We start from the raw sequence: 13,362 nt of genomic DNA, 5'->3' as shown, positions 1-13,362 counted from the left end.
ACTCTGCGACAGTTGGGCTACGGTGATGATTCCTGCAATCCGAGTGCAGGCAGAGCAGGAGCAACAAGCTGATGAGCAGGAATTTGCATCAAAAGATGTTAACCACATGAGACTGATGACTGAATTCAGTTTTTACAAAACTTTTTATTGAAATGGTGACATGTGTTATGCTTGTTCACACTCACACACGATATTTAAATACATAGTTATCAACTGCTGCAGCTCATAACAGGGGGATTAAGCACTCTTTCACAAACAACACATGGTAGTGTGCATTCAGGGATTGAGTTTCCAGTATTTAAAGGGTGAATGTGTAAAATACAATGTGTTTCATAATGAGACGAACAGTGCATCATTTCAGATATTCATGAAGCTCATAAATCTTTATCAGCAGTGATATTTCACAAACAGATATCATGAATTTGTGGGTAATAGTGGTATTTTTTCTCTCCAAATGTAATTATTTTAATATTTACATTTTAAAAATATAGAAATTCACTACTGATTACTACAGCAATGGTCAGAATATGTTTGAAATTAATTTAGGTGCAAAGAAATGCTGTAGCTTATCATAATATGGCCTTTAAAGTACATTCATAGTGCCAACCAGGGAAATGAGACTAAAACAGTTTGTTTGTTTTTCAGCACATTAATCCGTCAGCTGAGGGACATACATCGATCAAATAAACAACAAAAAACACCCAAATATGAACTAAGAAAATTACTTTCATGAATGTATGTGCTCAACTAAAAAAAAAAAAAGTAAATGAGCACTACTGTGGTTTTCACTTTTTTCTACAAAAATCAGTCACAACATGATGTGATCAAAAAGCAAACAAAGCAATGCAATACATACATCGTGTAGTAAACAAATTATACACACAGTCTGAACATAATAACTACCATAAACAATAAATAAATAAATAAATAAATTTAAGTAAAAAAACAACAACAACAGAGGATTTGAAACAGAATTGTAAATTAAATTCTAGTCATGGGAACATTGTGTAAATACAACAAACCTGTGGCCACATTCTTCAAGTGCAACGAACAGGAACGTCATCACATTCAGCTGCAATCACGTGTGGCAGACTAGAAAATTTCACCAGCAGAGGTCTGTAAATACACACTTTTCCCAGACTCTAGTACTTCTTTTATTACTAAGTGTGCTTACTTATCACTAAAGTGCCTTCTGTCATCGCCATTTAAATGATAAAAATCACACATATCAAGGAACAGTAGTCAGTGTGCAGCTTTTTTTTGGTTAAATTAAAAAAACCTACAAATTTGACTTCCTTTGCGAAATACGTCATCAACAAAATCAACAAAAATTGCGCAAGTTAAAATATTTTCCATTATACGTCAGTTGACTTGATTATATTTTTACAATGGAAGATTTATATTGGACTGAAGAAAACTATGACAACAACTGTGACGTTTTTAAAAGATAAAATTAAATCCTGTTCAATTTTCAACAGATCAAAGATGTTTAAAAATGTGCAGTACGCATGTGCCCTTATGACAAACAGGAAGAACAGCAATATCACAAAATCTCTGTAATCTGATAAGATGGGATGAGAAGGAAGGAAAACTGAAGTCAGTACACATGAAACCTGTGTAAACTGTCATTTAAGAACTTGCTTTTACTTTTCTTCCAAACAAGATTTTTTTTTTTAAATTTATCTGGCACTCTGATACCAGGTATGCAGTTCACGGGGTCATGCCTTCTTATCACTGCCTCCAAAGAACTAAACTATGAAAATAAATCGCAATATATCTACTTTTCCGATGTGACTGACCTGCACTTTGGAGATTTTGATAAAATTTATGTTGTATGAAAGTAGGGCACTGCTAATGCTTCTCTACTTCGTTTCAAGTTAGTCTGAAGCACACGTATACTACATATTGTTCTGGTAAATCTGATTTGCAAACCATTTCCATCCCCCAGGAGATAAAAATCAAATCTGTTAACGCAGCAAGAACGGTCATTAGTGTACAGGACATGCAAAAATTCTTAATCCTTGAGAGACAAAAACACGTAGAGGAAAAAACCCCCACAACTCATTAAGAAAACGAATCTTGGTGTCAGACTCTAAACAGGGCTTAAGATCCAGAGCTAAATCTCAGTTTATGCCACCCGGTAGGCAGTCATGCGGTAGTAGTTCTGACTATGGCTGCGCGCCGCCCACACTAGCAGGGCGGCAGCCATCATGTGGAGAGGTGAAGAAATGAGGACCAGGTACAGCGACCAGCCGAGAGAGCCGTCCACTTTGTCGGGTAGCATCGACACCCTGTGGAGCAGGTCCATCCCCGCCAGGTAGCAGCACACTGTGGCTAAGGTGCAGAGACCTGGATGGCGTACAGACACACTTAGTTAGGGTTTAATCACTTATCAGATTTCAAATTTATGTTTAGGAAGAAATTTTTGTGCTTATAGTTTGGTATTCACTTCGTAATAAGTCAAATGCTAAGCGTCCAGATAGTATATTTATCATTTTGCAGCATCACTGCTTGTTTCACATTAGATTGGTTAATGTGGAAAAAGCTCGACTATTAGGAAATAATATTAATGGAAACCTTCTTCTCGTATGGAAAAGTATTCGCTGTGAGCTAAAAGCTTGAGCTCCAGACTGCTTGAAACACTCTGCTTGTTAAATTTAATGCAAACAGTGTGTTTCAGACGGTGGTTGAACTGAAAAATAAAGATTATTTTGAATGTTTCATCAAGTTTCTTTTAGTTACCAAGAATAAAAGCTGAAAATGTGCATGATAGGTCCACTTTGCCAACAGATCTGCTTGGTTCCCAGTCATGACAATGTGAGATTGACTCAACATGCACTATAACCACAGACTGTGCATAAAAAAATGGACACTGACTAGATTATGTCATTGTGATTTTCATGCCTCACAAAAGCAATAACAAACCATGGAGAGAACTATATTTAAATAAGTTTGTAGAGTTACTTTCAGATGTAAAAGTTTACATCCCTGAACCCTTATTAAAATGTTTAATTGCACAGTCTGACAACATGTATGGATTTCAACATTGCTCCTACCAGCCAGCATGTGAAGCACTCCTATTCCAAGAGTTGGTGTGAGGCTTCGGCACAGACAGGCACAGAATCCAGTCAGACCTGCCAACACCACTAGACCCAGAGACACCAACGGCAGCAGAAACTGGCACCTCCACAGATCTGTGCACACACAGAGGGATGTGCGAGATAAGATTCTGCCCTGACTGGGATTAATGTAGTACTCAACATCAGATGTAAGTAATGCACTACTTAGACAAGAGGCTGAATCTAATATAGAATATTCTCACAGCTAAAGTGTGGTTTTTGCATATTTTAAAAAGCATAAACTTGTGGCTGAGCTTACATGTGCGCACCATGTCCTCCCCGCTGTTGTGGTTCCCTGGTTCTTTGTACTTTGGAGTAAACTGTTGAGGTAGAGTGAAGCCTCGACACTCCAGCACCATCTTGGCACCTACAAGAGATCAGGCTCCCGTTTATACTCCATTTACTGTGCATTTGAATTAAATTTTCATTTCAAACATTGAGTTTCGTACTACCTGTGGAGAAACTGGTTGTACAAATGCGCACAAAATGTAAAGGAAATGTGAAAGCCCTGAGAAAACTTTCTCACATTATGAAAAGAAATATAGCGTTAAGCACGACAGGAAATACCTACTGTACGGTTGGTTTTTCACCTACAAATGAAAGTGATCGTAAGGCCCAGGTAGAAATTGGTGATCAAAAAAACTGAGTGATCAAACTAATTGGCAACAGTGGTTAAAATTGAATGGCATGTTGGTGTGGTGGTTAGCACCAGAAAGCGAAAATCCACTCTGTTTGGAGTTTGCACGTTCTCCCCGTGCTTAGGTGTGTTCTCTCCCGATAGGCCAGCTCCCTCCCACAGTCCAAAACATGCAGTTAGTGGGGTTGGGTTAACTGGTGATTTTAAATTGGCTGTAGCTATGAATAATTTTTTTGTATGTGTCAGCCCTGCAGGGGACAGGCAGACCTGTCTGGGATGCACACAGCCTCTTGCCCTGTGACAGCTGGCACAGGGTCAAGCCCCCCCACGTGACCCTATAATGAATAATTGGAGGAACAGGGTTGGAATTGATTTCCTGTCTAAGTCTGTGTAGTGGGAAACAAAATAAAATGCTCTGCATAGAGATGTGATGAAAACAGAGGAGAGGCCTGGGAATATACCACACCTGCCTGAGACCAGATGCTCAATTAGAGAGCAGCAAAAGCCATCTCTGTATAGTTTAAACCATCTGAGACGTGAATGATCCAACTTCACGTAAAGCTACAAGGACACTGTGCTACTGACGTCAGCACATATACATACCTGGCTCTTTGTACCAGTGAGCGTTGGCAGGAACAAGCACACACCGCCACCAGAGGCCCACAGTCCCGTTAAGACGGAACAACGTGTCGCTGTAGGTTTTCTCATCGAATTCTCCGTCTATGAACTCCTCGTACAGCGAGCGCAACTCGGAAATGTTGGCCTCTCCGCGCACCGTGGGGCTGCTGTACTGGTACCAGTGCTGCGTTCCGATTGCCACCGACAGATACACGGTGGCTATGATGCTCAGCACGCAGGCGATGACCAGAGCTGTGGCGTAGCGATTGTCAACCATTGTTCACCGAGACAGAGACACGTCAGAAGGGATTAAGTTGATGCCAGCGGTCAAATCGTCGCCCGATCGTTGCGCCTCAATTTGGTCGACATACGATGCTTCCAGTCCCCCCACCCTCGCTTCTATCGCAACCACATTGGCATTGGTAACCTTGAAAAACGCACTGTGCTGTATACAGCGGCAGTGCTTTATTTTAATGATTGATACTGATCTCCAGTTCTGCACGAACGCTCAGCGTCAGCAACCCTGCAGCCCGGCTTGGATGCGCCATCTGTTCCCTTGTCCCACTTCTACAGATGGTGGGTGGCCCGACGCTGCGACGGTTCCAGAACAACAAGAGTCCACCACCACCTAAACAACAATCCAGGAAAGAAAGCAAAAAGAGAAGCTGTTATACGATAGGCTAAGCCCACCAGCTTGCAAATGCAAATTGCATGTGTCTGATGGCAGGTTGATGCACCCAGGATGCTAGGAGTTGTAAACACACTAATCCCTGCGGTTTTCTCTTCCGGTTCCGCCGGTCAGCACAAATTAAAAATAGCCTCGTTTAATAGCGCGTACCTCAGTGGTTCCAAAACTTTTTTTTTGCTAGGTCCCCCTTTGTTTTACAAGAAAAATGTTTTTTTTCCTGTGTAATAATATTCAAAATTGCTATCAATACATTTTTTAAATGCCTCTCTGTGCAAAATAGGTTCAAAAACATAAACAATTGTGGGATACTGTTTGTCCGTGATTTGGACAGCCCAGCGCTGCTCCCGATGCAGGGGAAAAGCAATTCTGCAGGGGAGACCTACTTTGGCACTTGTGCAGGTGAAGCCAAGGGGAAGATATGCTTCACCATATTTTCTAGTCTTTGGCTTGGAAGGAAGTTGGTTTGGAAACACATTTGGCGATGCTTCATCTCCTGCTTTGCGTTTGTGTGGAAGCCCCGTAAAAAACCTGTCCATTATGCTAGCGGTGTCCAAGCCTTCTTTTTTTTCTTTTCATACCGCCCCCCCTCTGGCGTACCTGGTGAGCAGCCACAGACCCTCACAGGCTGACAAAGTGCTGCCTCGGTAAACATGGACTTTTGGGACTAGCTAGTCTCAAAAGCTGCCCTGTGATCGTCCAGCTTTATTTTTTTTTTTAACTTTTCGAACACTTTGGTCAATTACGCGTTAGAAAAATGTCCTCCAAACCCACTAATGCCTTTAAAATTAGTAGTATTATTGTAGGGTCCTTACTTTACAATATAAAGCGTCTTAAGCTTACTGTTATTACCGCCGATCTAAGCCGACTGCGCTATATTTTTTTACGCATTGAATGCGTAACCCCCCCCCCCCCCCCCCCCCATCCCCCAAACTGACGCTGTTTCAGTCCTCGAATGTGCTTTGTAAAACTTTGAAACACGCTTAACTGTTTAAACAAGTGAAAGGCACTTGAAAAATAGATTTGGTTCGATTTGATTATTAATAAAATTAAGTAGGTGAGAAGTTGGCCCATAATTAAAATCACATTGTGTGGTATGCAGAAAACAAGACTTGGCCTATAGCTTTGCCAGCCTGTAATTATTATGTACAAATGTAGGCCGCACGGCCTCCAGTGCTAAAATGAATCAATGAAATATATCATTAAATGGACTGGTTCTGATATAGTGTATTTCTACTCTATCTGAGCACTCAAAGAGCTTTACACACCTTGTCTCATTCATTACAAGCTCTTTTTCTTAAGTTCTTTCTACCTAACATTCACACTCCAGATGACTGGAGACTGGAGCAGACAGGGATTTAAACCACCAACCTTCCAGTTAGTAGGTGACCTGCTCTATCACACGAGCTACAGCTACCCCAAAAATGTGCTATCAAATAAATACAATTTCAAATAAGTACACTGATGTTTTAAATGAAATGAATAGACATGTATGTATCTTAATAATGACACATTTAATGGATTATTTAATTATATATTTATTTAATTAATTTGCCACTCGTGGCCCTCCACATTGGGCAGGCTTACTGGTGAGTTGTTAGTAGTGAATGTTAAATAGAAAGCACCCCTGAGTATGTGGTTGACCTTCTGGTCGATTGAATGCGCGTTTAAAATCTCCAATGGTGATTTCAGTCTTGCAAGGTAGTTAATCAGGCACCATGGACTCCCATGATAAAAAATGGCCAACTTTACAGCTGAAATGAACATGTTAAATCCTGTTTTGTTTTTGTTTGTTTAAAAAAAAAAAGACTCAGTAGCCAATTTGTCGCTATAAGGGGGTTAGTTTTATATTTGTATTTTTTAATAAGATTAAATGTTGTTATTCTTATCATGTCTCCCTTGAGTAGTTTTAAATGCAGACTATCCAAAAATACAGAAAATGGGTATTTAAAAAGCCATCTCACAATAAAAGAAAAATATTTCAGTCAGTGCGCCCCAGGGTGGCTGTGGCTACAATGTTGCCATCACCAGTGTGTGAATGGGTGGATGACTGGATGTGCAAAGCGCTTTGGGGTCCTTAGGGACTAGTAAAAGCGCTATACAAATACAGGCCATTCACCATTTCTTTCTTTCCTTCAAACAGTCCACCTCCCTATGTGTTCCCTTTAAATCTTGTTGCCTTTATTTTCCCTGCTGAAGAAGCTGTTTCTTCCACTGTACACATCACAGGCGCCTCTCTTGCTATGTCATGCCAACAGGTTTTATTTATAGACACTCCCTTTTTTCTGTCTCCAGCCTGTCTGTCTATCTGTGCATCTATCTATCTGTAACTTGTACAAGAAAATCACTGTGCGTTACTTTGAAACACACACACATGCACTGTGATGTTTCTTTGTTTTCTGTTTAAGGAAACAAAACGTTTGCTACTATTTGTCAATAACAGTAAGTTATGATTTTTACATTTTTAAATGATGAACAAAATAAGACTAACATCGACTAACAAGAAGTCAATGAGTCAGTATGTTTCAAAATAGAACAACAGCAACAGTCACAGTGAGTGCTGGGAATCAGTTTATGTGTTTTCTTTTTGGTGTTTCCGGTTTTACTTGTCTCTCAAGTGCCGATAAACAAGACAGCTGTTGCAGTTGTTAGGATCTTGTATACAATTTCAATAGCAGTTCACTTTAATATTGTAATTTTTTAACAAAAATAAAAGCACAGCCATTTTAATAGTAACAAAAAAAGTTACTATACAAAAAAGTCAGTTAACCTTTTGGAACCGAGACTTAAAGCTGCTGTTTTTTAATAGTTCTTGCATGATGGGCATTTGCATTTGATGAGTCAATCACATTTTAGCTTGGAGCATGTTCTCACTAAAATGCTATTCTCCTGAATCTGACTAAAGTCTGCACCCTCAGTATTCATCTGTTGTCTTTTTGCTTTCTCTACTAAATTTAAATGCTGTACAAAATGTACAAAAAAAGCAAGCAAAGCCTTTTTCTTGGACATCATACAAGGAAAAACAATAACGACTGCTCTCTATTATTGTACTATAAAAAGAAACTTACCCAGAATGAAAAGCATATGAGATGTAAAGTTATTCAGTCCCCTTCTATTATCTGCATGTTTTCCAAAGTGTTACTGACTCACACCTTATGTGACAACCCCCATTTGTTAGATTTCTTAAAGTTGATGAGATGGCTCAACAGGTTTGTACTGAGGTGTTGAAACACCATACTGGTAGCCAAATAATAACAAGCATCGCTTGGAAGTCTTTCAGTTTGCTTGGTCTTGTTGAATGTCCCTATTCTTTGATCTTTGGGCTAAAGGAAAAACAACACTTGGTGTTTAATGCTCAATCAACAATCTCTTTATTCAATAGACACTTTGAGCATTACAAACTTCCGGACGGGACATGTGCACGGGAGGGTATCCGGCAAATCTCGAAGTGTCTGACCATTTCTCCAAAGTCATAAAACCTAAACATCCACATTCTTTCTCTCTCTCAGTGTTAGAGAATGTTTTATATCAGGAATGGGATATAAAACAGTGTTATATCCCATTCCTGTTTTTCTTCTCGGAATAAACAATCAATTACAATCAAACAGTCAATCTGCTGGTCCCTCTCTAGTCTAAACAACAGTGTTTTCAGTAACTTTCCACTAGAAGATGGTCCCCTGTTATCTACTTTCTCCCAGGCAAGCGTAAGCAAAAGTCTACAGCATTCTACCCCCCGAGGACATGTAGTCTAATGCCCTTATTTTTCAGGGCCGTGTCCTATTTATTTGTATCCTTGGGCTTTGTCATAGATTCAGATAAAGAAATGGTGCCAAATGAGCTGTTTTTGTAGTGCAAGTACAAGTCTTTTTTGCTAAGTTGTCTGGTATGTGTAGAAGCCGTTTTTTTAATGCACCAATGACTCAAAAGTCAGCGTCAAGTGTCTGTCAGTGTTCAACGAAAAACTCTGGAAGACATCTAGAATCCCTGGAATACTATTTCTCAAGACTATTAAATAAAAAAAAATTGCTACAAAGTCTGGCTCTATGAAGAAATAAAGGGCGGCTCCAGACTTTTGCACAAAGTTATATGGGATTCTTTCGAGTGACTGCATATTAACATGAGTAATATACGAGTGTAAAATCATTTATGTGTAGAGCTGGGATCACGTGTTGCAGTAAGCTCATCTCAACACAGTATTGTGCTTAGTGATCCATTTTCTACTTCATAGTTTCTACACAAAGCCTGCCAGTTGTATAATATCTGAATCAGTTTAAATATCCTATTTCGCTTCACAGACAGTGGAGCAGATTATACCGTAATTTTGAGATTGTGTTTGTCTGACTTATCAGCAGATCATTCTTAAGTATCTTAAAGCACTGAAACGTTTCATGATATAATTTGGCTGAATTTTACATCAGACATTAATTAACTAATAAATAATTAAGCCTCACTTGTTCTCAGTATGCACAACTTTTATTTGAAGTGTTGCGTCAATGTCTGTGTTGTTTTCTGCTTTGTACTTCCCCACATATCATCTGCCAGTCAAAAAGGATTAGTGATCCTGTCGCTTCAGGGGAGATTAGGCTTGCTGCATACTTTTAAACCTGCATAACAACAATTCTGCTAAACCAAAAGAAAAGGCACATACAAACAACTTAACGAACAAAAGTGCAGCTTACGTGCTTCTTCAAATTATACTCAAGGCGGTTTTGAGCGTTCATCTGTTAAAGGTCATCATAATACATAGCACAAATAATTTTCATTCTTCACATGTGAAGCAGTCATTACCATAGTGAAATGCTGTTTGGAATATGAGATTAAAATATGCATGGCACACATTGCACAATGCACTAGCAATGGTGGTGTTGTTTTTTTGTTTTTGTTTTTTTATTTAAAGTGCTTTATTGTTTGTTTTTTGGATCTGAGGAACAATCTGTGTAGTAGTCTAATGAAAAAAGCTGCTGCTTTGCCATTTTTTTCTTTGAAAAGAGTGGTTTTAGTTATGTTAAGACATAGATGCATATAAAAAAATCATCAGCCTATTGGTTTTGCCTTTATCAGACTAACATTACTTCTAATAGGCGTAATGTGTAGGTAAATGTAGGTGTGATGGGGTAAATCCATGTCATGAAAACAGTATCATCTTGAGGTAAGTAAGTGATAATTATATATAGTTGTGTGCAAAAGTCTTAAAGCTGTCACCAACAAAGTGTTTTGTACAAAGTAGTAAATACATTTCAGTAAGCATGTTTAATACTTTTTCTCTGGGTCAATTCTCACTATTACACAAAACTTAATATATGAACATCTACTGGTCTGATTTCTTTCCTGTTTGATGGGATGAGTTGCTGCTGACCACAGAATTTCATGCCAGTAGCACCTTTAGAAATATATTTAGGTATTCAGTACTTAGATGTACAACAAGGTTTCTCAGACTTCATAAGTGGTTTCTCAATAGTTTTTTCCCCCCCAAAGCATTTTAATTGCAAGGGGCTCTCAAAGAATGCTGTTGAGTTGCGCTTCAGAAATGAGTACCCTGTAATCTTGTGCCTGGATGTTTGTGGTGACTTGAAAGAGAGACAAAAAGCTGTCCACAGGGTTGCACAAATGTAGGCGGAATTCCCAGAGGTCTGTAGGGGAGACCGGGGATAGTTGTAACATTTTTGACATTTCTGTCTGTAAATTGGAGCTCGTTTAAGGTAGTGGATTCAAAATGTAATGCAAAGTATTTACATGTCTCTGCTATTAAATAGTGCAGCTATTTTCTCTGCAGCACAATTACCCATTGCATGGTATGGTCTCAAACACGAAGAGTGAAATGTTACAATTAACCCCATAGTCTGAGTTAGTTGTAACATATCCTGGGGTAAAATGTAACACAATGAAATAAGGGTACTGACAAAACATTAACGTGTAATCTTTGTTTATTCAACACATGAATGCACTTAGAGCCATTTATGTAATTATGTGTGTGTGTGACAGAATGCAGAAATCTAGCTTTTGAACATACCCATATGGAAAAGATATATATAAATCTTATAAAGTTTGTATCTGTCTTGTGTGAAACTTGTATGAAAAGCATATAAGAGTGAAAACAGATATAAGATCCCTTGAAAAATTATATAATGAAACTTGTATGTTTTGGATACTTACTAAAACAATGTATGAAAGTAATGCGAAAGTGGCCACTTTCATGAGTAAATCATGTAAGCCTTATATGATTTACTCATGAAAGTGGCCACTTTCATGAGTAATCACATATAAGTTTTTACTATTTCTTTTCCGTATGGGTATTCCAACCCCCCAAAAAGACAAATTATGGAATTTTCTGCAACTGAATATTTCATTAATTTTGGTTGGTCTTCCTTGAGTTTGGCCTCATTGGCTCAGTGGGCATTATAACCTACAGCTCTTGCACCAATTTTGAACATAACAATGAAGCTGAAAAAATGTAGTTGTTCACCAGCATCGCAATTCCATTACTTTTTATCATGGCTTACCTTGGTGTGGTTTGCAAAGTGCTTCAGAAAGATGAGGAAATCTGTTTCTTGCCCCCATCCTGATTTATTTCCACTACCAGTACTTCCTACTGGTCCATCTCTGACACAGTGGTCTGCATAATGTATGTGTGGGAACACAAACAGTGGAGGAATTGTGTTGCCAATGGCATTAACCGCATATACAAATGCGACCAGTGAACCTCTCTCTGCTGATGTCGTTGCCCCAACTTGTTTAATATAAGTTAAAGTAATAGTGTGGTAAGTTGCAACATCTGCATTATTGTTACAACTAACCCAGACTCCTATAGCCATGAACTAGCTAACATTACAGCCAACGGCTAAAACATTAGCACTAAAGACCTACACAGAATATATCCCCATAGACATACAAATAACATAATTTAAGTTTGATGAGTTTAACTGCAAAGCAGATAATGCTATTACAAATTGAAATAAAGTAGAAAAACTTACTTTTTGGCATACAAATCACTTTTTTTCATGTTAAATTGTCTGTGTTTGACAAAATGTGCTGATTTTTCACATGTGATAGCAGAACTGAATTGGGCATGCACAGGATGAGTCACATCATTTGAAACTTAGCCCTGATTGGAGAAATTGGAAGTGTTACAACTGACCCACGTTACAACTATCCCCGGTCTCCCCTACTATTCAAGGGAATGCAACAGAGGACAAGAGTAAGATTGTTAAGATTATCCAAAGTAAATAGCAAATACTCATGAATTATTTATTTTACAGTGCTGGAGAAGCACTTTGAGCCACCTTCATTTCTTTCTGTTTTTATTACAAGAAGCCAGACTTTGTAGTACTTTACTTTTAAATGGTAATGAGCAGTAGACTTCATGAAGATCTTTCAAAGTTTTTCTTTGAACATTGGTTGCTTTTTCACTCATTCTCAGAGGAATGATGCGGCCACATGTCCTGGACACTCGGGTAAAGAGAGGGGCTGAGCTGTCAACTGATCACCACCTGGTGGTGAGTTGGATTAGGTGGCGGGGGAGAACGCTGGACAGACCCGGCGGCTGAGTGCTTTCACTTAAGTGGCCTCAGAATCTCATCTCTGCTTTTCGCGGATGATGTGGTTCTGTTGGCTTCATCGGGTGATGGCCTACAGCTCGCACTGGAATGGGTCGCAGCTTAGTGTGAAGCGGTGGGAATAAGAATCGGCACCTCCAAATCTGAGGCCAGCTGAGGCAGAGGTTCTCAAAAATTGATTATACAGTTTCATTTTCTTTTCCTTTATTTTGTTCCAGCAAACTTTTACTTCACTAAATTTCTTCTCTGCATTTTCTTGCAAAGAACTGAAAAAATAGTGAATAAATAAATAAAACAAATTCCACTTGACAAATGAGAGAGCTATATGACAAACCCAGACCCGGCAACTCGCCAGATTTAAAAGCGACAATCGTTCATGTTTGACTTGGTTTTATGCTGGTGTGGCGTTTCAAGATTTCATTACATCTCATCAACCTTTAGAGACGTAAGAGATGTGGCTTGTCAAGTAAGGTGTGAGTCAGTAACATTTAAGAAAATATTTAGAAAATAGAGGATGACTTCCTAATTTTACATCTTACATACTTTAATTTGTGTCCTAAGGAACAGGGGGGAAAAAATCCAGCAAAAATCTGACACAGGACCTGAGAGATACATGTGCCGTGATGCGTGTGATGATTTCAAAAGGTCATTTGTACATCTTTTTTGAAAAAAATCTAATCAATATAATCACAACTGATGCAGGATTTGAAAAGACTGACATGATACGTGTGGAGAAAAGTTAGCAACACA

The 13,362-nt window shown here is 38.8% G+C and overlaps 1 protein-coding gene across 3 annotated transcripts; it reads right to left on the bottom strand.

Annotated features, from left to right (window-relative positions):
• Positions 1 to 124: 124 nt before the first annotated feature.
• On the bottom strand, positions 125 to 8,440 carry LOC308412336 (claudin domain-containing protein 1-like). 3 transcript variants are annotated; one of them, XM_080906600.1, is made up of 5 exons: positions 8,128 to 8,440; positions 4,360 to 5,002; positions 3,379 to 3,486; positions 3,057 to 3,194; positions 125 to 2,349 (listed from the first exon to the last, which is right to left on the bottom strand). In XM_080906600.1, the coding sequence occupies exons 2-5, from the start codon at positions 4,649 to 4,651 to the stop codon at positions 2,129 to 2,131; spliced, it is 759 nt and encodes a 252-aa protein (XP_080762726.1). In that variant the 5' UTR covers positions 4,652 to 5,002; positions 8,128 to 8,440; the 3' UTR covers positions 125 to 2,128. The 3 variants fall into 3 exon arrangements, with proteins under 3 accessions (XP_080762726.1, XP_080762727.1, XP_080762725.1); XM_080906601.1 differs by lacking the exon at positions 8,128 to 8,440 and adding an exon at positions 5,446 to 5,662; XM_080906599.1 differs by lacking the exon at positions 8,128 to 8,440 and having other exon boundaries at positions 4,360 to 5,183.
• Positions 8,441 to 13,362: the final 4,922 nt, after the last annotated feature.

The sequence above is a fragment of the Rhamphochromis sp. 'chilingali' genome (genome assembly GCF_963969265.1).
Source record: "Rhamphochromis sp. 'chilingali' genome assembly, chromosome: 1".
NCBI lineage: Eukaryota > Metazoa > Chordata > Actinopteri > Cichliformes > Cichlidae > Rhamphochromis > Rhamphochromis sp. 'chilingali'.
The sequence above is the reverse complement of the archived record's forward strand: the minus strand, read 5'-3'. Positions and strand labels throughout refer to the sequence as shown.